This window comes from Melozone crissalis, unplaced genomic scaffold (assembly GCF_028551555.1).
Source record: "Melozone crissalis strain CALT ecotype California unplaced genomic scaffold, PUWL_Pcris_2 ptg000754l_1, whole genome shotgun sequence".
Classification (NCBI taxonomy): Eukaryota; Metazoa; Chordata; class Aves; order Passeriformes; family Passerellidae; genus Melozone; species Melozone crissalis.
In genome coordinates this window covers 1-21,946 of record NW_026536401.1, presented here as the reverse complement: position 1 = coordinate 21,946, position 21,946 = coordinate 1, and the positions used below count along the sequence as shown (strand labels likewise).

General features: G+C 54.8%; 1 protein-coding gene across 1 annotated transcript; it reads right to left on the bottom strand.

Annotated features, from left to right (window-relative positions):
* Positions 1–193: 193 nt before the first annotated feature.
* Positions 194–14,428, bottom strand: LOC128950601 (transcription intermediary factor 1-beta-like; the record flags this gene model as incomplete). The annotated part of the gene is given in 14 exon segments (XM_054295466.1): positions 194–492; positions 598–615; positions 1,654–1,723; positions 3,262–3,288; positions 4,709–4,896; positions 4,981–4,988; positions 5,599–5,649; positions 5,952–6,022; positions 6,378–6,492; positions 6,886–7,032; positions 11,391–11,431; positions 11,434–11,553; positions 11,600–11,675; positions 14,213–14,428. Coding segments are annotated over 14 exon segments (1,447 nt in total), but the record flags the coding sequence as incomplete, so codon positions are not given.
* Between the last annotated feature and the right edge of the window lie 7,518 nt (positions 14,429–21,946).

The following is a 21,946-nucleotide window of genomic DNA, read 5'->3' as shown; positions in this document are numbered from 1 at the left end:
TGACAATGGGGATGGGGACAGGGGACGTAGGGGATGGGGACTATGGGGATGGGGAGGGACGATGGGGACAAAGGAGATGGGGACATGGGGGACGCTCACCTGGGGGGGAGGGGACAGCGTGCACTGGGGGGGGGGACACTGGGGACACTCATTGGGATGGGGACACAGGGGATGGGACATGGGGGACGCTCACCTGGGGGGGGAGGGGACACAGGGGAGGGGACACAGGTGTCGCTCACCTTGACCAGCAGCGCTCCGTGCGGCTGCACCGTCCCCGCCGTCCCTTGTGTCCCCTGTGTCCCCTCAGTGCCAGCTGTCCCCGCGGTCCCCGCTGTCCCCGGCGTGCCCTGCCCGATGACGATGAGGCTGAACTCGCGCGCCGAGGGCCCGGGGAAGACGCGGAACACGGGCGGCTGCGCCGGGTCCAGCTCCGGGTCCAGCTCCAGGCGCTCCAGGCTCACCCGGGGCTGCTTGGGGAGCACAGGGCCCCTGCTGTGGGGACACCGGGGTCACCAGGGCACCCCAAAACCCCTGGGAGCCCCTTCTGTGGGACACCAATGTCACCAGGGCACCCCAAAACCCGGGGGGCTGCCCCACACCGAGGGGGGGCCCCTCCTGTGGGGATAATGGGGTCAGATGGGGACCCCAAACCTCAGGGGAGGGACCCTGGGAGATAGTGGGGACACACGGGGACCCCAAAACCCTGGGAGCCCCTCCTGGGGACAGCAGGGTCACCTGGGGGCACCAAAACCTCTGAGGGGGATCCTGGGGGACACTGGGGACACACGGGGACCCCAAAACCCCTGGGGGCCCCCCTGGGGGAGAATGGGGTCACACGGGGACCCCAAAGCTCTGGGGGGGAACCCAGGAGACTGGGGGGGCTGGGGGTCCTGGGAGCTCTGGGACAGGGGGACAGGGACAGGGGACAGGGACAGGGACAAGGGTTGGGGACAGGGGACAGGGACAAGGCTCAGGGACAGGGGACAGGGACAGGGACAAGGCTCAGGGACAGGGACAGGGGACAGGGACAGTGACAAGGCTCAGGGACAGGGACAGGGACAAGGCTCAGGGACAGGGGGACAGGGACAGTGACAGGGGACAGGGACAAGGCTCAGGGACAGGGGACAGAGACAGTGACAAGGCTCAGGGACAGGGACAGTGACAAGGCTCAGGGACAGGGGAACAGGGACAAGGCTCAGGGACAGGGAACAGGGACAGTGACAAGGCTGGGGAGGGTTGGGGACAAGGGACAGCGACAAGGGTTGGGGTGCTGGGGACAAGGGACAGGGTCAGGGGTTGGGGACAGGCAGACAAGGGACAGTGACAGGGGTCAGGGACAGAGGACAAGGGACAGTGACAAGGTTGGGGACAGGGACAGTGACAAGGTTGGGGACTAGGGACAGTGACAAGGCTGGGGAAGGTTGGGGACAGGGGACAGGGACAGGGACAGGGGGTCCTGGCACAGGGGGACCCCAGGACAGGGGACAGGGGACAGGGACATCCTGGCCAAGGGACAGGACGGGAGGGGCTGCAGGTGGCGCTGGCCAGGGTGACAGGTGAGGTGACAAAGGGACACAGGGATCACAGGGTGACAGGTGACAAGGGACAGGGGGTGGCAGGGTGGCAGGGTCCCCTCCCCTCCCCCCCCGTTACCGTTTAACGAGCAGCTTCTTAACGAGCTTCTCCTCCCGGGGGGAACGGCCGGGGACCCTCCTGTGGGGACAGGGACAGATGGCATCAGGGACAGGGACAGGGACAGGTGGCGACAGGGACAGGGACAGGGACAGGGACAGATGGCATCAGGGACAGGGACAGGGACAGGTGGCGACAGGGACAGGGACAGGTGGCGACAGGGACAGGGACAGGGACAGATGGCATCAGGGACAGGGACAGGGACAGACGGCATCAGGGACAGGGACAGATGGCATCAGGGACAGGGACAGAGACAGGGACAGATGGCATCAGGGACAGGGACAGGGACAGATGGCATCAGGGACAGAGACAGGGGACAGGGGACAGGAACAGGAACATGGACAGGGACAGATGGCACCAGGGACAGGGACAGGGACAGATGGCATCAGGGACAGGGACAGGGGACAGGGACAGGGACAGATGGCATCAGGGACAGGGACAGGGGACAGGGGACAGGGGACAGGAACAGGGACAGGGACAAGGGACAGGGACAGATGGCATCAGGGACAGGGACAGATGGCATCAGGGACAGGGACAGGGGACAGGGACAGATGGCATCAGGGACAGGGACAGGAACAGGGACAGATGGCATCAGGGGACAGGGACAGATGGCACCAGGGACAGGGACAGGGACAGTGGCATCAGGGACAGGGACAGATGGCATCAGGGGACAGGGACAGATGGCACCAGGGACAGGGACAGGGACAGATGGCATCAGGGACAGGGACAGGGACAGTGGCATCAGGGACAGGGACAGGGGACAGGGGACAGGAACAGGGACATGGACAGGGACAGATGGCACCAGGGACAGGGGACAGGGACAGGAACAGATGGCATCAGGGGACAGGGACAGATGGCACCAGGGACAGGGACAGGGACAGTGGCATCAGGGACAGGGACAGGGACAGATGGCACCAGGGACAGGGACAGATGGCACCAGGGACAGGGACAGGGACAGTGGCATCAGGGACAGGGACAGGGACAGATGGCACCAGGGACAGGGACAGATGGCACCAGGGACAGGGACAGGGACAGTGGCATCAGGGACAGGGACAGGGGACAGGGGACAGGAACAGGGACAGGGACAGGGACAGTGGCATCAGGGACAGGGACAGATGGCACCAGGGACAGGGACAGATGGCACCAGGGACAGGGACAGTGGCATCAGGGACAGGGACAGATGGCACCAGGGACAGGGACAGATGGCACCAGGGACAGGGACAGGGACAGTGGCATCAGGGACAGGGGACAGCCCCAGATGTCACCCTGGGACAGGAGCCAGCACGACGGTGACAAGGGACAGGGGGTCCCAGGGGTCCCAGGGGTGGCAGGGGGTGGTGACAAGGGACAGGAGGGACCAGGATGGTGGTGACAAAGGACAGGGTGGGTCCCAGGGGTGGCAGTGACAAGGGACAGGGAATGGCAGCAGGGGGTGACAAGGGACAGAGGGTCCCAGGGGGGTGACAAGGGACAGAGGGTCCCAGGGGTGGCAGTGACAAGGGACAGGGGGTGACAAGGGACAGGGGGTGACAAGGGACACTGCCCCCCCGTCCCCACTCGCGCTCCCTGCGGTGACGCCGTCCTCAGGGCTGGTGGCTGGGGACAAGTGCCAGTCAGGGACTGACCCAGGGTCCCCTCCCCTGTCCCCAACCTGTGTCCCCATGTCCCCTCCCTGTGTCCCCTCCCTCTGTCCCCATCCCCTCCCCTGTCCCCCTGTCCCGTCCCCTCCCCTGTCCCCCTTCCATGTCCCTCCCCTGTCCCCTCCTGTGTCCCTGTCCCCATGTCCCCTCCCTGTCCCCATCCCGTGTCCCCATGTCCCCTCACCTGTGTCCCCATCCCTGCGTCCCTGTCCCCATGTCCCTTCCCTGTGTCCCCTCCCCTGTCCCCTCCCATGTCCCCCTTCCCTGTCTCCCCATGTCCCCTCTCCTGTCCCCTTGTCCCCTCCCCTGTCCCTGTCCCCATCCCGTGTCCCCGTGTCCCCTCCCCATTCCCATCCCATGTTCCCTCCTGTGTCCTCTCTGCTGTCCCATGTCCCTGTCCCCATGTCCCCCTATCCCTGTCCCCCCATCCCTGTCCCTGTCCCTGTCCCTGTGTCCCTGTCCCCATGTCCCCCTATCCCTGTCCCCCCATCCCTGTCCCTGTCCCTGTCCCTGTGTCCCTGTCCCCATGTCCCCCTATCCCTGTCCCCCTGTCCCTGTCCCTGTCCCATGTCCCTGTCCCCATGTCCCCCTATCCCTGTGTCCCTTTCCCCCCGTCCCTGTCCCTGTGTCCCTGTCCCCATGTCCCCCTATCCCTGTCCCCCTGTCCCTGTCCCTGTCCCATGTCCCTGTCCCCATGTCCCTGTCTCCATGTCCTCCATCATGTGTCCCCCTCCCGTGTCCCACTCCCATGTCCCCACCTGTGTCCCTGTCCCCTGTCCCTTCACGTGTCACCTCCTGTGTCCCTCCCAGTGTCCCCCTCCCCTGTTCCCATGTCCCCCCGTGTCCCCTCCCATGTCCCCATGTGTCCCCATGTCCCGTCACCTGTCCCCTTCCCCATGTCCCCCTCCTCACGTCCTCTGCCCTGTCCCCTGTCCCGTGTCCCGTGTCCCATGTCCCCATCCCCTGTCCCACGCCCCCTCCCTGTGTCCCCTCTCCTGTCTGTGTCCCCATCCCCTGTCCCCTGTGTCCCCCTCCCTGCGACCCCTCCCCTGTCCCCATCCCTGTGTCCCCTCCATGTCCCCTCCCCTGTCCCTGTCCCGTCCCCGTGTCCCCTCCCCTGTCCCATATCCCCCTCCCCTGTCCCCATCCCAGTGTCACCATGTCCCCTATCCCCCTCCCCATGTCCCCTCCCCATGTCCCCTCCCCATGTGCCCCCATCCCCTGTCCCCTCCCCTGTCCCCGTGTCCCCATCCCGTCCCCATTCCCGGTCCCTCTGTCCCCCCGTCCCTGTCCCGTGTCCCCATCCCTGTCCCCTCCCCATGTCCCCTCTCCCCTCTCCCCTGTCCCCATGTCCCCTGTCCCCTGTGTCCCCTCACCGCGCTGTGGGCTGGGGGTGGCCGCGGGCTCCAGGGGGGGAGGTGACACCTGGGGGGGAGGTGACATCCGGGGGGGAGGTGACATCTGGGGGGGGCCCTGCAGGAGCAGCTCCGGGGCCACCGGGGGCGCGGGGACACCACAGGGAGGGGACATCAGGGGGTGGCACCCCAGAATGTCACCAAGGTACCTGTGGGGACAGCAGGGGGTGGCACCCCAGAATGTCACCCAGGTACCTGTGGGGACAGCAGGGGGTGGCACCCCAGAATGTCACCCAGGTACCTGTGGGGACATTGGGGACATCACGGGGGGGTGGCACCCCCGGAATGTCATCCAGGTACCTGTGGGGACATCAGGGAGGGGTGGGGACATTGGGGACATCAGGGGGGTGGCACCCCCAGAATGTCACCAGGGTACATCAGGGACGGGTGGGGACAGTCACAAACGGGGCGGCACCCCTGGAATGTCACCAGGTACCTGTGGGGACATCACAGGGGGGGTGGGAACATTGGGGACACCATGAGAGGTGGCACCCCAGAAGGTCACCCAGGTACCTGTGGGGACATTGAGGAGGGGTTGGGGACATTGGGGACAATCACAGGGGGCTGGGGACAGTCACAGGGGGTGGCACCCCCAGAATGTCACCCCAGGTACCTGTGGGGACATCGGGGTGGGGTTGGGGACATTGGGGACAATCACAGGGGGTGGCACCCCCGGAATGTCACCAGGGCACCTGAGGGGACATCACAGGGGGGTGGCACCCCCAGAATGTCACCAGGGTACCGGTGGGGACATCGGGGAAGGGGTGGGGACATCACCGGGGCTTGGGGACACCATAGAGGGGGTGGGGACAGTCACAAGGGGGTGGCACCCCAGAATGTCACCCAGGTACCTGTGGGGACATTGAGGAGGGGTTGGGGACATTGGGGACGATCACAGGGGGCTGGGGACAGTCACAGGGGGTGGCACCCCCAGAATGTCACCAGGGCACCTGTGGGGACATCAGGGAGGGGTGGGGACATTGGGGACAATCACAGAGGGGTGGGGACAGTCACAGGGGGTGGCACCCCCAGAATGTCACCAGGGCACCTGTGGGGACATCAGGGAGGGGTGGGGACATTGGGGACAATCACAGAGGGGTGGGGACACCGTGGGGGGTTTGGGGACAACCACAGAGGGGTGGGGACACCGTGGGGGGGATGGGGACATTGTGGGGGGGGTGGCACCCCCAGTGTCCCCCATTACCTGCTTGGTGGGGGAGGGGCCGCGGGGGGGGCTCCGCGAGGGGGGGAGGGGCGGCTCCGAGACGATGGCACCTGGGGGGGGGAGGGGTCAGGGACACCGGGGCCACGTGGCACCCCCTGTGTCACTGTCACCTCCCTCTGTGTCACTGTCACCGCCTCCCCGTGTCACTGCCACCCCCCCTTGTCACTGTCACCCCCCGTGTCATTGTCACCTCCTCCCTGCCACCCCCTGTCACTTGTCACCCCCTCCATGCCATCCTCTGTCCCCTGCCCCCTCTCCCTGGGTCCCTCTGTCACCGCCACCCTCAGCCCTCCCGTCCTTTGTCACCCCGTGCCCCTGTCCCTTGTGTTCCCATTCCCCAGTGTCCCCCCGGTGTCCCCAGTGTCCCCAGTGTCCCCAGTGTCCCCATGTCCCCATGTCCCTCACCGAAGCTCCGGGCGCTCCGTGTCCATCCCTGCCGGTCCCATTGGAATTTCAGCTCCCCCTGAGGCTCGGGGGGCTCCAGGGGCACCCCCAGGGCCCCGAGCAGCTGGGCCTGCACCTGGGGACACATTGGGGACATTGGGGACACTGGGGACACTGGGGACACTGACACCCCCAGGGCCCCGAGCAGCTGGGCCTGCACCTGGGGACACATTGGGGACATTGGGGACACTGGGGACACTGGGGACACTGACACCCCCAGGGCCCCGAGCAGCTGGGCCTGCACCTGGGGACACATTGGGGACACACTGGGGACACTGGGGACACCGACACCCCCAGGGCCCCGAGCAGCTGGGCCTCCACCTGGGGGCATTGGGGACATTGGGGACACATTGGGGACAGTGGGGACACTGGGGACAGTGGGGACATTGACACCCCCAGGGCCCCGAGCAGCTGGGCCTCCACCTGGGGACACATTTTGGGGTACAATTTGGGGTTTTTGGGGTCTCACCAGCCTCCGGGACAGCAGCAGGGCGCTGCCGTGCCGCCCGTGCAGGGCCCGTTTCCCGAAGCGCAGCGCGCGCTCCTGCAGCCGCCGCAGCCGGCTCAGCTCCCGGCGCTGCCGCTCCAAACGCTGCCGGCGGCCCTCGGTCACACGCTGGGGACAGGAAAGGGACAAGAATTTACTGAAAACTGTCATTTATTTATTTATAGTAATAGATACTTTTTATTTAGTATTATTTATATTTATTTATAGCTACTTATATTATATATAATGCTGCTCCAGGCGCTGCTGGCAGCCCTCGGTCACACGCTGGGGACACCAGGGACAAGCATTTATTGAAATTTATTGTTTATTTATCATTATTGTTTATTTACCATTATTTATTAGTTATATATCATTATTTATTTAAAATTACATATAATTTTATTAATAATTACTATATTTATTTATAGTTGTTCATTTTATATATAATGCTGCTCCAGGCGCTGCCGGCGGCCCTCGGTCACACGCTGGGGACACCAAAGGGACAAGAATTTACTGAAAATTATCGTCTATTTATCATTATTTAGTAGTTATTTATATTATTTATTTCTAATTACATATAATTTTTACTTAGCAGTATTTATTTCTAATTATATATCATTCTATTTATAATTATTATATTTATTTATAGTTACTTATATTATATATAACGCTGCTCCAGGCGCTGCTGGTGGCCCTCGGTCACACGCTGGGGACAGGAAAGGGACAAGAATTTACTGAAAATTGTCATTTATTTATCATTATTTATTTAGAATTATATATCATTGGATTTGTAATTATTTATAATTATTTAGAGTTATTTATAATTATTTATATTTATTTATAGTTATTTATATTATACATAATGCTGTTCCAGGCGCGGCTGGCAGCCCTCGGTCACACGCTGGGGACACCAAAGGGACCATAATTTATTTGAAACTATCATTTATTTATCATTATTTATTAGTTATTTATATTATTCATTTATAATTATATAAAATTTTACTTATAATTATTTATATTTATTTATAGTTATTTATATTATATATAATGCTGCTCCAGGCACTGGCGGCAGCCCTTGGTCACACGCTGGGGACACCAAAGGGACAAACATTTATTGAAAATTGTAATTTATTTATCATTACTTATTAGTTATTTATCATAATTTATTTATAATTATATATAATTTAATTTATAATAATTTCTATTTATTTATAGTTATTTATATTATATATAATGCCGGCAGCCCTCGGTCACACGCTGGGGACACCGAAGGGACAAACATTTACTGAAAATTATTAGTTATTTATCATTATTGTTTATCTATCATTATCTATTTATAATTACATATCATTTTATTTATAATTATTTATATTTATTTATAACTATTTATATTATATATAATTTGATTTATAATTATTTATGCTTACTGATGATTTATATTATACTTTTTAATAATTATTTATATTTATTTATAACTATTTATATGATATATGAAAATTGCATTATATAGTATATAATTAAAAGTAGTATGAGAATATAGAATATTATATATATTTTTATTTATTATAATACAATCAAAATATATTTTATTCACTTTTTATAATTATATTATGATTATCATAACCTAAATTCATAATTCCCATTCCCACTCCCATTCCGCCATTGCCAATTCACTCATTCCCATTCCCATATTCCCATTCCAATTCCCATATTCCCAATCCCATTCCCCTGTTCCCATGTTCCTGTTCCCATTCCAATTCCCATATTCCCAATCCCATTTCCTCGTTTCCATGTTCTCGTTCCCATTCCCAATCTCCCATTCCATGTTCCCAGTTTCCCCCATTCCCATGTGCATTCCCCCATTGCCGTGTTCCCATTCCAATTCCCATATTCCCAATCCCCTGTTCCCATGTTCCTGTTCCCATTCCCAGTTTCCCCCATTCCCCCATTCCAATTTTCTCCACTGCTGCTCCCATCCCAATTTTCCCATTGCCAATTTCCCTCATTCCCATTCCTCCGTTTCTATTCTCATTTTCCCATCTCCATTCTCATTCCCTTGTTCCCATGTTCCCTTTCCCAATTCTCCCATTTTCCCATTCCCCCGTTCCCATATTCCCCTTTCCCCATTGCCACGTTCCAGTTCCCAGATTCCCCCATTCCCATTCTCCCATTCCATGTTCCCAGTTTCCCCCATTCCAAATCCCATTTTCCCAATCCCATTCCCCCATTCCAATTCCCATATTCCAAATCTCATCGCCTTTGTTCGCATGTTCCCAATCCCATTCTCCCCTTTCCCCATTCCCACTTCCATCCCCCATTCAGAGTTTTCCCCATTCCTCCATTTCCAATTACCCATCTTTCCCCATTCCAACTGGGAATGGGGGAATGGGAAGGGGAATGGGAATTCCCTTGGTCCTATTCCCAGTTTTCCCCATACCCCATTCCCATTCCCCCATTCCCTCATCCCCATCCCCATTCCCTCATCCCCATCCACATTCCCATTGCATTTCCCATTTTCCCAATCCCATTCCCATGTTCCCCTGTTCCGCTGTTCCCATTCCCATTCCTGTGTTTTCCCATTTCCATTGTCCCATTTTCCCATCCCCATTTCCATTCCATCTTCCCATTCTCCCATTGCCAATTTCCCAGTTTTACCCATTCCCATTCCCATTGGGAATGGGGGATTGGGAATGGGAATGGGGGAGGGGAATGGGATTGGGAATGGGAATGGGGGAATGGGAATGGGGGAATAGGAATGGGGGAATGGGAACGGGAATGGAGATGGGAATGGGGGAATGGGAATGGGGGAATGGGGGAATGGGGGAATGGGAATGGGAATGGGGGAATGGGGGAATGGGAATGGGGAATGGGGGAATGGGAATGGGAATGGGAATGGGGGAATGGGAATGGGGGAATGGGAATGGGGGAATGGGAATGGGGGAATGGGAATGGGGGAATGGGGGAATGGGAATGGGGGAATGGGAATGGGGGAATGGGGGAATGGGAATGGGGAATGGGGGAATGGGAATGGGAATGGGAATGGGGGAATGGGAATGGGGGAATGGGAATGGGGGAATGGGGGAATGGGAATGGGAACGGGAATGGAGATGGGAATGGGGGAATGGGAATGGGGATGGGGATGGGGATGGGGGAATGGGAATGGGGGAATGGGAATGGGGGAATGGGGGAATGGGAATGGGGAATGGGGGAATGGGAATGGGGGAATGGGAATGGGGGAATGGGGGAATGGGAATGGGGGAATGGGGGAATGGGAATATGGGAATGGGAATGGGAATGGGGGAATGGGAATGGGGGAATGGGAATGGGGGAATGGGGGAATGGGAATGGGGGAATGGGAATGGGAATGGGGATGGGAATGGGGGAATGGGGGAACGGGAATGGGAATGGGGGAATGGGAATGGGGGAATGGGAATGGGAATGGGGATGGGAATGGGGGAATGGGGGAACGGGAATGGGAATGGGGGAATGGGAATGGGGGAATGGGGGAATGGGAATGGGAATGGGGGAATGGGGGAATGGGAATGGGGGAATGGGAATGGGAATGGGAATGGGGGAATGGGGGAATGGGAATGGGGGAACGGGAATGGGAATGGGGGAATGGGGGAATGGGGGAATGGGAATGGGAATGGGGGAATGGGAATGGGGGAATGGGAATGGGGGAATGGGGGAATGGGGGGATGGGAATGGGGATGGGGGAAGGGGAATGGGGGAATGGGAATGGGGGAATGGGAATAGGGAATGGGAATGGGGGGATGGGAATGGGGGAATGGAAATGGGGGGATGGGAATGGGGGAATGGGAATGGGGGAATGGGGGAATGGGAATGGGGAAATGGGAATGGGGGAATGGAAATGGGGGAATGGAAATGGGGGGATGGGAATGGGGGAATGGGAATGGGGGAATGAGGGAATGGGGGAATGAGGGAATGGGGGGATGGGAGTGGGGGAATGGGGGGATAGGAACGGAAATGGGGGAAATTTGGAATGGGGCAACGGGAGAACGGGGGAAACTGGAAACAGGAAAATGGCAACGGGGAAAATTGGGAATGGGGGAATGGGAACGGGACAGTGGGAATGGGAATGGGAATGGGGTGGCACCAGGAATGGCATCAAGATGGACCTACTGACACAGTCAGCACCTTGTAACGGGCACAGGCAGGGGACGACACAGTGACACAGGTGTGACACAGGTGTGACACAGGAAGATGACACAGGAAGGTGACACAGGGAGGTGACACAGGAAGGTGACACAGGGAGGTGACACAGGGAGGTGACACAGGTGCCATCACCCACGCAGGGGCTGCACTCGGTGCTCCCGGCTGTACCTGACCCTCAGGTGAGCCCCACGCAGGTGGCACACAGCCATGGGGACGGGACAGGGTGACACAGTGACACAGGGAGGTGACACAGTGACTCAGGGAGGTGGCAATGAGGTGACAATGAGGTGACACCCACGCAGGGGCTGCACTCGGTGCTCCCGGCTGTACCTGACCCTCAGGTGAGCCCCACGCAGGTGGCACACAGCGGCTCCGAGCACTCCAAGCAGAAGCTGGTGGCGCTGGCGTTGTCCTCGCAGCTGGTGCAGCTCTGGGGACAAGGAACAGTTCATTAACCACCAGGGTTAATTAGCGTTAATTAATTCATTAATTAATTATTAGTGTTAACGAGGCCGTACCTGGCTGCTGGCGCTGGGCTGCAGGAACAGGCTGTCCATGATGTCACCCAGGGGACACTGCTGGTGGCACACGGGGCACTCGAACGCTGAGGGGACACAGAGAGGACACGGAGGGGACACACAGGGGACAGGGAGGGGACACACAGGGGACAGGGAGGGGACAGGGAGGGGACACACAGGGGACAGGAAGGGGACACACAGGGGACACACAGGGACAGGGAGGGGACAGGGAGGGGACAGGGAGGGGACACACAGGGGACACACAGGGGACAGGGAGGGGACACACAGGGGACAGGGAGGGGACACACAGGGGACACACAGGAGACACACAGGGGACACACACAGGGGACAGGAAGGGGACACGGAGGGGACAGGGAGGGGACACGGAGGGGACAGGGAAGGAACACAGAGGGGACAGGGAGGGGACAGGGAGGGGACACACAGGGGACACACAGGGACAGGGAGGGGACACACAGGGGACACACAGGGGACACACAGGGACAGGGAGGGGACACACAGGGGACACACAGGGGACAGGGAGGGGACACACAGGGGACACACAGGGGACACACAGGGGACACACAGGGACAGGGAGGGGACACACAGGGGACACACAGGGGACACACACAGGGACAGGGAAGGGACACGAAGGGGACACAGAGGGGACACAGAGGGGACACAGAGGGACACACAGGGACACAGAGGGGACAGACAAGGACAGGGAGGGGACAGGGAGGGGACACACAGGGGACAGGGAGGGGACACGGAGGGGACACACAGGGGACACAGAGGGACAGGGAGGGGACAGGGAGGGGACACACAGGGGACACAGAGGGACAGGGAGGGGACACGGAGGGGACATGGAAGGGACAGGGAGGGGACACACAGGGGACACAGAGGGGACACACAGGGGACACACAGGGACAGGGAGGGGACACAGAGGGGACACAGAGGGGACACACAGGGGACACACAGGGACAGGGAGGGGACACGGAGGGGACACACAGGGGACACAGAGGGGACACACACAGGGACAGGGAAGGGACACGAAGGGGACACAGAGGGGACACAGAGGGACAGGGAGGGGACACACAGGGGACACACAGGGACAGGGAGGGGACACGGAGGGGACATGGAAGGGACAGGGAGGGGACACACAGGGGACACAGAGGGGACACACAGGGGACACACAGGGACAGGGAGGGGACACAGAGGGGACACAGAGGGGACACAGAGGGGACACACAGGGGACACACAGGGGACACAGAGGGGACACACAGGGGACACACAGGGACAGGGAGGGGACACAGAGGGGACACAGAGGGGACACAGAGGGGACACACAGGGACAGGGAGGGGACACGGAGGGGACACACAGGGGACACAGAGGGGACACACACAGGGACAGGGAAGGGACACGAAGGGGACACAGAGGGGACACAGAGGGACAGGGAGGGGACACACAGGGGACACACAGGGACAGGGAGGGGACACGGAGGGGACATGGAAGGGACAGGGAGGGGACACACAGGGGACACACAGGGGACACAGAGGGGACACAAATGGGACAGTCATCCCATGGTGTCCTTGTCCCCTCCTTGTCACTTTCCTTGTCACCTCCACTGTCACCTCCCTGTCACCTCTACTGCCACCAGGGACACCAAGGTCACCTCAGGGAGGGACAGGGGAAAACGCTGTCCCCAGGGAGGGGACAATGTCACAGCGGGGTTGGTGTCCCCAAGGAGGGGACAGGGCAATCTCCCAGTAGCTCCCAGTGGCTCCCAGTAACCCCCAGTGCTCTCAGTAAGACCCAGCATCCCCAGTAACCATCAGTAACCCCCAGTGTCTCCCAGTAACCCCCAGTGTCTCCCAGTGTTCCCAATCTCTCCCAGTATCTCCCAGTGCTCCCAGTAACCCAAATAACCCCCAGTGTTCCCAGGCTCTCCCAGTATCCCCCAAGGTCTCCCAGTCTCTCCCAATGCTCCCAGTGACCCTGAGTGTTCCCAGTAACCCCCAGTATCTCCCAGTGACCCTGAGTGTTCCCAGTAACCCCCAGTGTTCCCAGGCTCTCCATGTGTTCCCAGTAACCCCCAGTATCTTCCAGTGCTCCCAGTATCCCCCAGCATCTCCCAGTAGCTCCCAATGCTTCCAGTGCTCCCAGTGACCCCCAATACCTCCCAGTATCCCCAGTGTTCCCAGGCTCTCCATATGTTTCCAGTAACCCCCAGTATCTCCCAGTGTTCCCAGTAACCCCCAGTAATCACCAGTGATCCCAGTATCCCCCAGTGCTCCCGTAACTCCCAGTATCTCCCAGTAACCCCCACTGCTCCCACTGTTCCCAGTAACCCTCAGTGGTCCCAGTATCTCCCAGTGCTCCCAGTAACCCACAGTGCTCCCAGTGGTCCCAGTAACCCCCAGTATCTCCCAGTGGCTCCCAGTATCTCCCAGTGTTCCCAGTATCCCCCAGTATCCCCACTGACTCCCAGTATCCCCTCACCGTTCTTGTCCCCGTGCTCGTTCCCGATGCAGCCCCGGCACACGGAGCGCAGGCACGGCAGCAGTCTCGGTTCCCAGTGCTCCCAGTATCTCCCAGTATCCCTCAGTATCCCCCAGTGCTCCCAGTATCCCCTCACCGTTCTTGTCCCCAGGCTCGCTGCCGATGCAGCCCCGGCACACGGAGTGCAGGCACGGCAGCAGTCTCGGTTTCCGCTGCGGGCTCAGCCGCTGCCTGCAGGCCCCGCAGAGCTCCAGCAGCCCCAGCGGCTCGGGCAGCTCCGCTCCGCTCGGCCCGGGGCCGCTCCCGAGCGCCGCCGCCACCTCGGGCGCCGCCATGGCGGCCGCGTCCCCCTCACGATGGGCACGGCGTGCTGCTCCCGCCCCCGCGCCGCCCCGCGGCGCATGATTGACGTTGTGGAGAACCAATGGAAGGGGGAGGGCGGAGATTAGTGGGGATTGACAGCGCGCGAGAGCAATGGGAGAGGAGAAGGCGGGGAGGAAAGGGCGGGAGGAGGCCTCCGGCGCGTGGACGCGAACGGGCCAATCAGCGCGCAGAGCGGGAGGAGCTGAGCCAATCAGCGGGCCTAGATGCCTGGGGAAGGCGGGGGCTTCTTGGACGGAGCGGCCAATCGGCTTTGGCGCGCTGCGGTGGGGGGTTGGGGGGAGGGGCGATGATGTGATTGACAGCTGGATGAACCAATGGGGAGCAGAAATGGGAAGGGACAGGGAATACTGGGAGAGACTGGGGGTTACTGGGAATTACTGGGAGTTACTGGGAGCACTGGCAGTCGCTGGGGATTAATGGTGTCTCTGGGGTTACTGGGAGCACTTCAGGATCTCCCAGTGCTCCCAGTAACCCCCAGTCTCCCTCAGTGTTCCCAGTCACTCTCAGTGTTCCCGGTGCTCCCAGTAACCCCCATGTGCCGCCCCAGTAACTCCCAGTATCTCCCAGTGGCTCCCAGTATTCCGAGTTACCCCCAGTAACCCCCAGTGTTCCCAGTAACCCCCAATATCTCCCAGTGTTCCCAGTAATGCCCAGTGTCCCCAGTGTTCTCCAGTATATCCCCCAGTGTTCCCAGTAACCCCCAGTGTTCCCAGTAACCCCCAATATCTCCCAGTGTTCCCAGTATCCCCCAGTGCTCCCAGTATTCCCCTGGGAATTCCAGGATTCCACTTGGGATCCAAGATCCACCTTGGTTATTCATGGATTTGGGTCCTTGAGTGTGGAGAAGATTCCATGGAAATCTAGGTGAGGTCTTGAGTGTGGAGAACATTCCACAGAAGTTTAGGTGGATTCCTGTTCTGGGAATTCCAGGATTCCAGCTGGGATCGTGGATTTGGGTCCTCAAACCCCAAAATTCCAATCAGGACCAAAGCTCCACCTTGGTTATTCCTGGAATCCCAGGATTCCAACAAGGATCCAAGATCCACCTTGGTCATTCCCATGGATTTGGCTCCATGAGTGTGGAGAAGGTTCCCTCAAAGCTTGGCTGGATTCCTGCTCTGGCAATTCCAGGATTCCATTTGGGATCCAAGATCCACCTCGGTCATTCCTGGATTTGGATCTTCAGATCCCAAGATTCCAGTTGGGACCAAAGATTTGGGTCCTCAAATCCCAGGATTCCAGCTGGGATCCAAGATCCACCTTGGTTATTCCCATGGATTTGGCTCCATGAGTGTGGAGAAGGTTCCCTCAAAGCTTGACTGGATTCCTGCTCTGGGAATCCCAGGATTCCACTTGGGATCCAAGATCCACCTCGGTCATTCCTGGATTTGGGTTCTCAGATCCCAGGATTCCGGTTGGGATCCAAGATCCACTTTGATTATTCCTAGTCCTGATCCTGATCCTAATCCCAACCATAATCCTAGTCCCAATCCCAACCCCTTTTCCTTTGGAACTCCCAGCTCCTGGAAAGTCCTCCTTCCATTCCAACCCCATAAAAACCTGGGACTGAAGCCCCAAATCCCAAAATCTAATCCCTAAAATCTGGGATTAAATCCCCAAAATCCAAACCCTAAGCCCCAGGATTAAAGCTCCCAAACCCCATAAAAACCTGGGATTAAAGCCCCAAATCCCAAATTCTAAAACCCGGGATTAAACCCCCAAAACTACATAAACATGTGGGATTAAAGCCCTGTAAAAACCTGGGATTAATACCCCAAAACCCCATAAAAACCTGGGTTTAAAGCCCCAAATCCCAAAATCCAAACCCTAAAGCCTGGGGTTAAAGCCCCAAATTCCTACATTCCGACCCTAAAACCTGGGAATAAAACTCCCAAACCCCATAAAAACCCGGGATTAAAACCCCAAATCCCAAAATCCAAACTCTAAACCTCAGGATTAAAGCCCCAAAACTACATAAAAACCTGGGATTAAAGCCCCAAAACCCACAAAAACCCAGGATTAAAACCCCCAAAACTGCATAAAAACCTGGGATTAAGACCCCAAACCCCAGGATTAACCTCCCCAAACCCCAAAATAACCTGGTGTTAAAGCCCCAAAAATCCATAAAAACCTGGGATTAAGACCCTAAAACCTGGGATTGAATCCCCAAATCCCAACATTCCAAACCTAAAACCCAGGATTAAAGCCCCAAAACCCCATAAAAACCTGGGATTAAACCTCCAAATCACAAAATTCAAACCCTAAAACCTGGAATTAAAACCCCTCAAAAACCTGGGATTGAAGCCCCAAATCCCAACATTCCAACCTTAAAACCCAGAATTAAAGTCCCAAAACCCCATAAAAACCTGGGATTAAACCTCCAAATCCCAACATTCCAACCCTAAACCCCAGAATTAAAGCCCCCAAACACCATAAAAACCTGGGATTAAGACCCCAAAACCTGGGATTAAAGCCCCAAACCCCACAAACATTCCAACGCTAAAACCCAGGATTAAAGCCCCAAAACTAGATAAAAACCTGGGATTAAAACCCCATCAAAGCCTGGGATTAAACGCCCAAAACACCATAAAAAACCTGGATTAAACCCCCAAAACCTGGGATTAAAGCCCCAGACCCCAACATTCCAACCCTAAAACCCAGGATTAAAGCCCCAAAACCCCATAAAAACCTGGGATTAAAGCCCCAAAACCCCATAAAACCCCAGGATTAACCCCCCAAACCCCCAGATTTTGCTCATTCCCATTTTCCCCGTCCCCATTCCGGATTTTTCCGGGAATTCCGATCCCACCTCGAGCAGGAGCGGCCCCAGCGACTCCTTCTCGATGACGCCCTGGCTGCTGGAGGAGATGTCGGATTTCTGCACATCGTCATCCGGCGTTTTCTCTGAAAAAAAACCCCAAAAAGTGGGAAATTTCAAATTTTTTAAACCCAAATCCATGTAAAGAAAAGAAATTTGTTTTTATGTCTAGTTTAATTCTGGAAAAAAAATGAAATTCTCTGTTCTTCAACCCTAAATCCATAAGAAAAAAAATCAAATTTTGGTTTTTTTCTGGAGTTTAATTCTGGAATTTTTTTTGCTCTTTGCGCAGATGAATCTGGAAATTGAAAAAAAGATTTAAACAAATTTTCCCCCATTTTTTAAAATTAATTTTGCCTGTTTTCTCCAGATTTTTTCTGCAATTTTCCCTGGATTTTCCAAGATTTTCACAGATTTTTTCCTGACTTTTCCATGAATTTTCCCATTAATTTACCCCAAATTTTCCCCTAAATTTTTCCCAATTTCCCCCCAAATTTTCACAAACTTTTTTCCAAAATTTTCCCCCAATTTTTCCCCAATATTCCCTGTGTTGTCCCCAAATTTTCCTTACATTTTTCCCAAAATTTGCTGCAATTTGCCCTAAATTTTCCCAAAACTTTCTCCCAAATTTTGCCCCAAATTTCCACCTGAATTCTCCCTGATTTTCCCCAATATTTCCCCAATTTTTCCTTGAGATTTTCCTACATTTTCCCCAAATCTTTTAAATTTTACTTGCATTTTCCCCGAATTTTCCAATTTTTCCCCAGTTGTTCCAAATTTTTCTGTGAATTTTCCCAAAATTTTCCCCAAAATATTCCAAATTTTTCCCTGAATTTTTCCTAAATTTCCCATGAATTTTCCACTAATTTTCTCCAAATGTCCCCTAAATTATCCCAAATTTTCCCAGTATTTTGCCATAATTTTTCCTGAAATTTTCCTGAATTTCCCCTAAATTTTCCCCAAATTTCCCCCAATTTTTCCCTCTATTTCCCCCATTTTCTTCTCCGACTTTCCCCAACTTTCTCCCCCATTTTCCCCAGTATTTTCCCCTAATTTTTTGTGAATTTTTCCCCAGATTTTTCCCCAAATTCTCCCGAAATGTCTCCCATATTTTCCCCGTATTTCCCCCCCTTTTCCCCCTATTTCCCCCCGTTTTTCCCCAATTTTCCCACCCTGCTTGAGGCGCTTGATCTGCTGGATCTGGTCCACGGTTTTTTTCAGGATGTGCCCCTGCTCGGGTTTGCCCCCGAGCGAGTCGAGCTCGCCCGGGTTGGCCGAGAGCGGCTCAGCCAGGCAGCGCTGCTGCTGCTCGCGGCGCCGCTTATCCACGCTGCCAAAAATAAAAATAATTCATAAATAATTCATCATTTATTCATAATTTATTTCTTTATCCCAAATATTCCCCCATTCAGAGCGGCTCGGCCAGGCAGCGCTGCTGCTGCTCGCGGCGCCGCTTATCCACGCTGCCAAAAATAAAAATAATTCATATTTTATCTCTGTTCCCCAAATATTCCTCATTATTCCCAATTTTTCCTGATTTTTTCCCAATTTCTTCCATGTTTTTCCCCAATTTTTTCCTGAATTTCCCGAAATTTCTCTCATGCTTTTCCCAATTTTTCTCTGATTTTGTCCTGATTTTCCCGATATTTTTCTCAGAATTTTCCCTACTTTTCCTTGAACGTTCCCTCATTTTTCCCAAATTTCCCCTGAATTTTTCTCATTTATTTTCAGGTTTTTTCCCAAATTTCCCGTGAATTTTCCCCGGATTTTCCCCAATTGTCCCCTGATTTTTTCCCAATTTTTTCCCAAATTTCACCCACAGTCCTCCCAAATTTTTCATTATGTTTTCCCAATTTTTTCCAAATTTCCCCAGTTTTCCCTAATTTTCCCTGAATTTTCCCCATTTCTTCCCCAAATTTCACCTGATTTTTTTCTCAATTTTTTCCCAGATTTCCCCTAATTTTCCCAAATTTCCCCTGAATTTTCCCCCGAACTTCCTCCGAATTTTTCTTGATTTTTCCCCAATTTTCCCCAATTTTTCTCCAAATTGCCCCTGAATTTTTCCCCTCAATTTTCCCCCAATTTTTTCAGAATTTCCCCCAATTTTTTCATAATTCTTCCAAGAATTTCCCCCGCGTTTTTCCCGATTTTCTCTCCGTATTTTCCTGATTTTTTCCCCGTATTTCATCAGAATTTTCCCCAGTTTTTTTCCCGATTTTTCCCTGAACTTCCCCTGAAATTTTCCCAAATTTCCCCCAATTTTCCCAAAATTTCCCATATTTGTACTAAATTTTCCCTAACTTTCCCCGGATTTTTTCCTAATTTTTTCCTAAATTTCCCATGCATTTTTTCCTGATTTTTCCTTGAATTTTCCCCAATTTTTTCCCTGAATTTCCCTTAATGTTTTCTGAATTTTCCCCTGAATTTTCAGCTGAATTTTCCCAAATTTTTCTCCTAAATATTCCCCCGATTTTCTCCTGATTTTCTCCCAAATTTCCCCCAATTTTTCTCCTAAATCTTTCCCCCAATTTTCTCCTGATTTTCTCCCGAATTTTCCCCGATTTTTTCCAAATTTTTTTGCCTTTTTTCCCCAAATTCCCCTGAATTTTCCCCAAATTCCCCTGAATTTTCCCCGAATTTTCTCCCGATTTTTTCCTAAATTTCTCTCAAATTTCTCTTAAATTTTTCCCGATTTTTTCCCAAGCTTCCCCAAATTTTCCCCAAATTCCCGCCAGTTTCCCTGTTTGGTACCTGTGTACGGGGTCGCAGGGGGACGCTCTCCGTTTCCGTCCCTCGGCGCTGGCGGCGTCCCCGGGGCCGTCCCCGAGGCCGCTCATGGTGGCGCCTACCGAGCTCCTGGGGGGAAACAACAGGAAACGGGAATTTGGGGAATTTGGGATTTCCTCGGGAATTTGGGGGGAAAACAACGGGAAATGGGAATTTGGGGAATTTGGGATTTCCTCGGGAATTTGGGGGAAAACAACGGGAAATGGGAATTTGGGGAATTTGGGATTTCCTCGGGAATTTGGGGGAAAACAACGGGAAAAGGGAATTTGGGATTGCCCAGGGAAAAGCGAATTCCTTGGGAATTTGGAGAAAACAACGGGAAAAGGGAATTTGGGATTTCCTCTGGAATTTGGGACTTCCTTGGGAATTCGGGATTGCCCAGGGAAAAGGGAATTCTTGGGAATTCGGGATTGCCCAGGGAAAAGGGATTTCCTTGGGAATTTGGGATTGCCCAGGGAAAAGAAGGAGCTGGGAGGGGAATCCTGAGGGTTTAGGGTTCCTGGGATTCCTGGGATTCGGGATTTCCAGGGATTTGGGAATCCCAATATTCCCAGGAATTTGGGATTTTCCAGATTCCCAGTATTCCCAGAGATTTGGGATTCCAAGGGATTTGGTATTCCAAATATTCCCAAGGATTTGAGATTTGCAGGGACTTGGGATTCCCAATATTCCCGTGGATTTGGGATTCCCAGGAGTTTGGGATTCCTGATATTCCCAAGGATTTGGGATTCCCAGCATGGAACTGTTCCCGTTTCCAGAACGGAGCCGTTCCCATTCCCATTCCCATTCCCATTCCCGTTCCTGTTCCCAGCACAGAGCCATTCCCATTCCCATTCCTGGCACAGAGCTGTTCCCGTTCCCGGAACGGAGCCGTTCCCATTCCCGTCCTTGTTCCCGTTCCCCTTCCCAGCACGGAGCCGTTCCCATTCCCAGAATGGAGCCGTTCCCATTCCCAGCACAGAGCCATTCCCATTCCTGTTCCCATTCCCAGCACGGAGCCGTTCCCGTTCCCATTCCTGTTCCCATTCCCAGCACAGAGCCATTCCCATTCCTGTTCCCATTCCCAGCACGGAGCCGTTCCCATTCCTGTTCCCATTCCCAGCACAGAGCCGTTCCCGTTCCTGTTCCCATTCCCAGCACGGAGCCGTTCCCATTCCTGTTCCCATTCCCAGCACGGAGCCGTTCCCGTTCCCATTCCCATTTCCCAGCACAGAGCCATTCCCATTCCCGTTCCCATTCCCAGCACGGAGCCGTTCCCATTCCTGTTCCCATTCCCAGCACGGAGCCGTTCCCATTCCTGTTCCCATTCCCAGCACGGAGCCATTCCCATTCCTGTTCCCATTCCCAGCACGGAGCCATTCCCATTCCTGTTCCCATTCCCAGCACAGAGCCATTCCCATTCCTGTTCCCATTCCCAGCACGGAGCCGTTCCCATTCCTGTTCCCATTCCCAGCACAGAGCCATTCCCATTGCCATTCCCACTCCCGTTCCCGTTCCCGTTCCCGTTCCCACTGGGTTGGCCCAAGGGAAACGCTGGCACGTCTGGAGCCGGCACCAAGGGAGCACCGAGGAAGGCGCCGAACACAACCCAACCCAACAGAACCCAACAGAACCAAACTGAACCCAACAGAACCAAACTGAACCCAACAGAACCCAACGGAACTAAACGGAATAAACCCAACCCGACAGAACTGAGCAGAACCAAACCCAACAGAACTCCACAGAACCCAATGGAACCAAACCCAACCTGACAGAACTGAGGGGAAATAAACCAAACAGAACCAAACAGAACCGAACCCAACCAAACAGAACCAAACCCAGTGAAACCAAACCAAACCCAATGGACCTGAACTCAACCCAATCC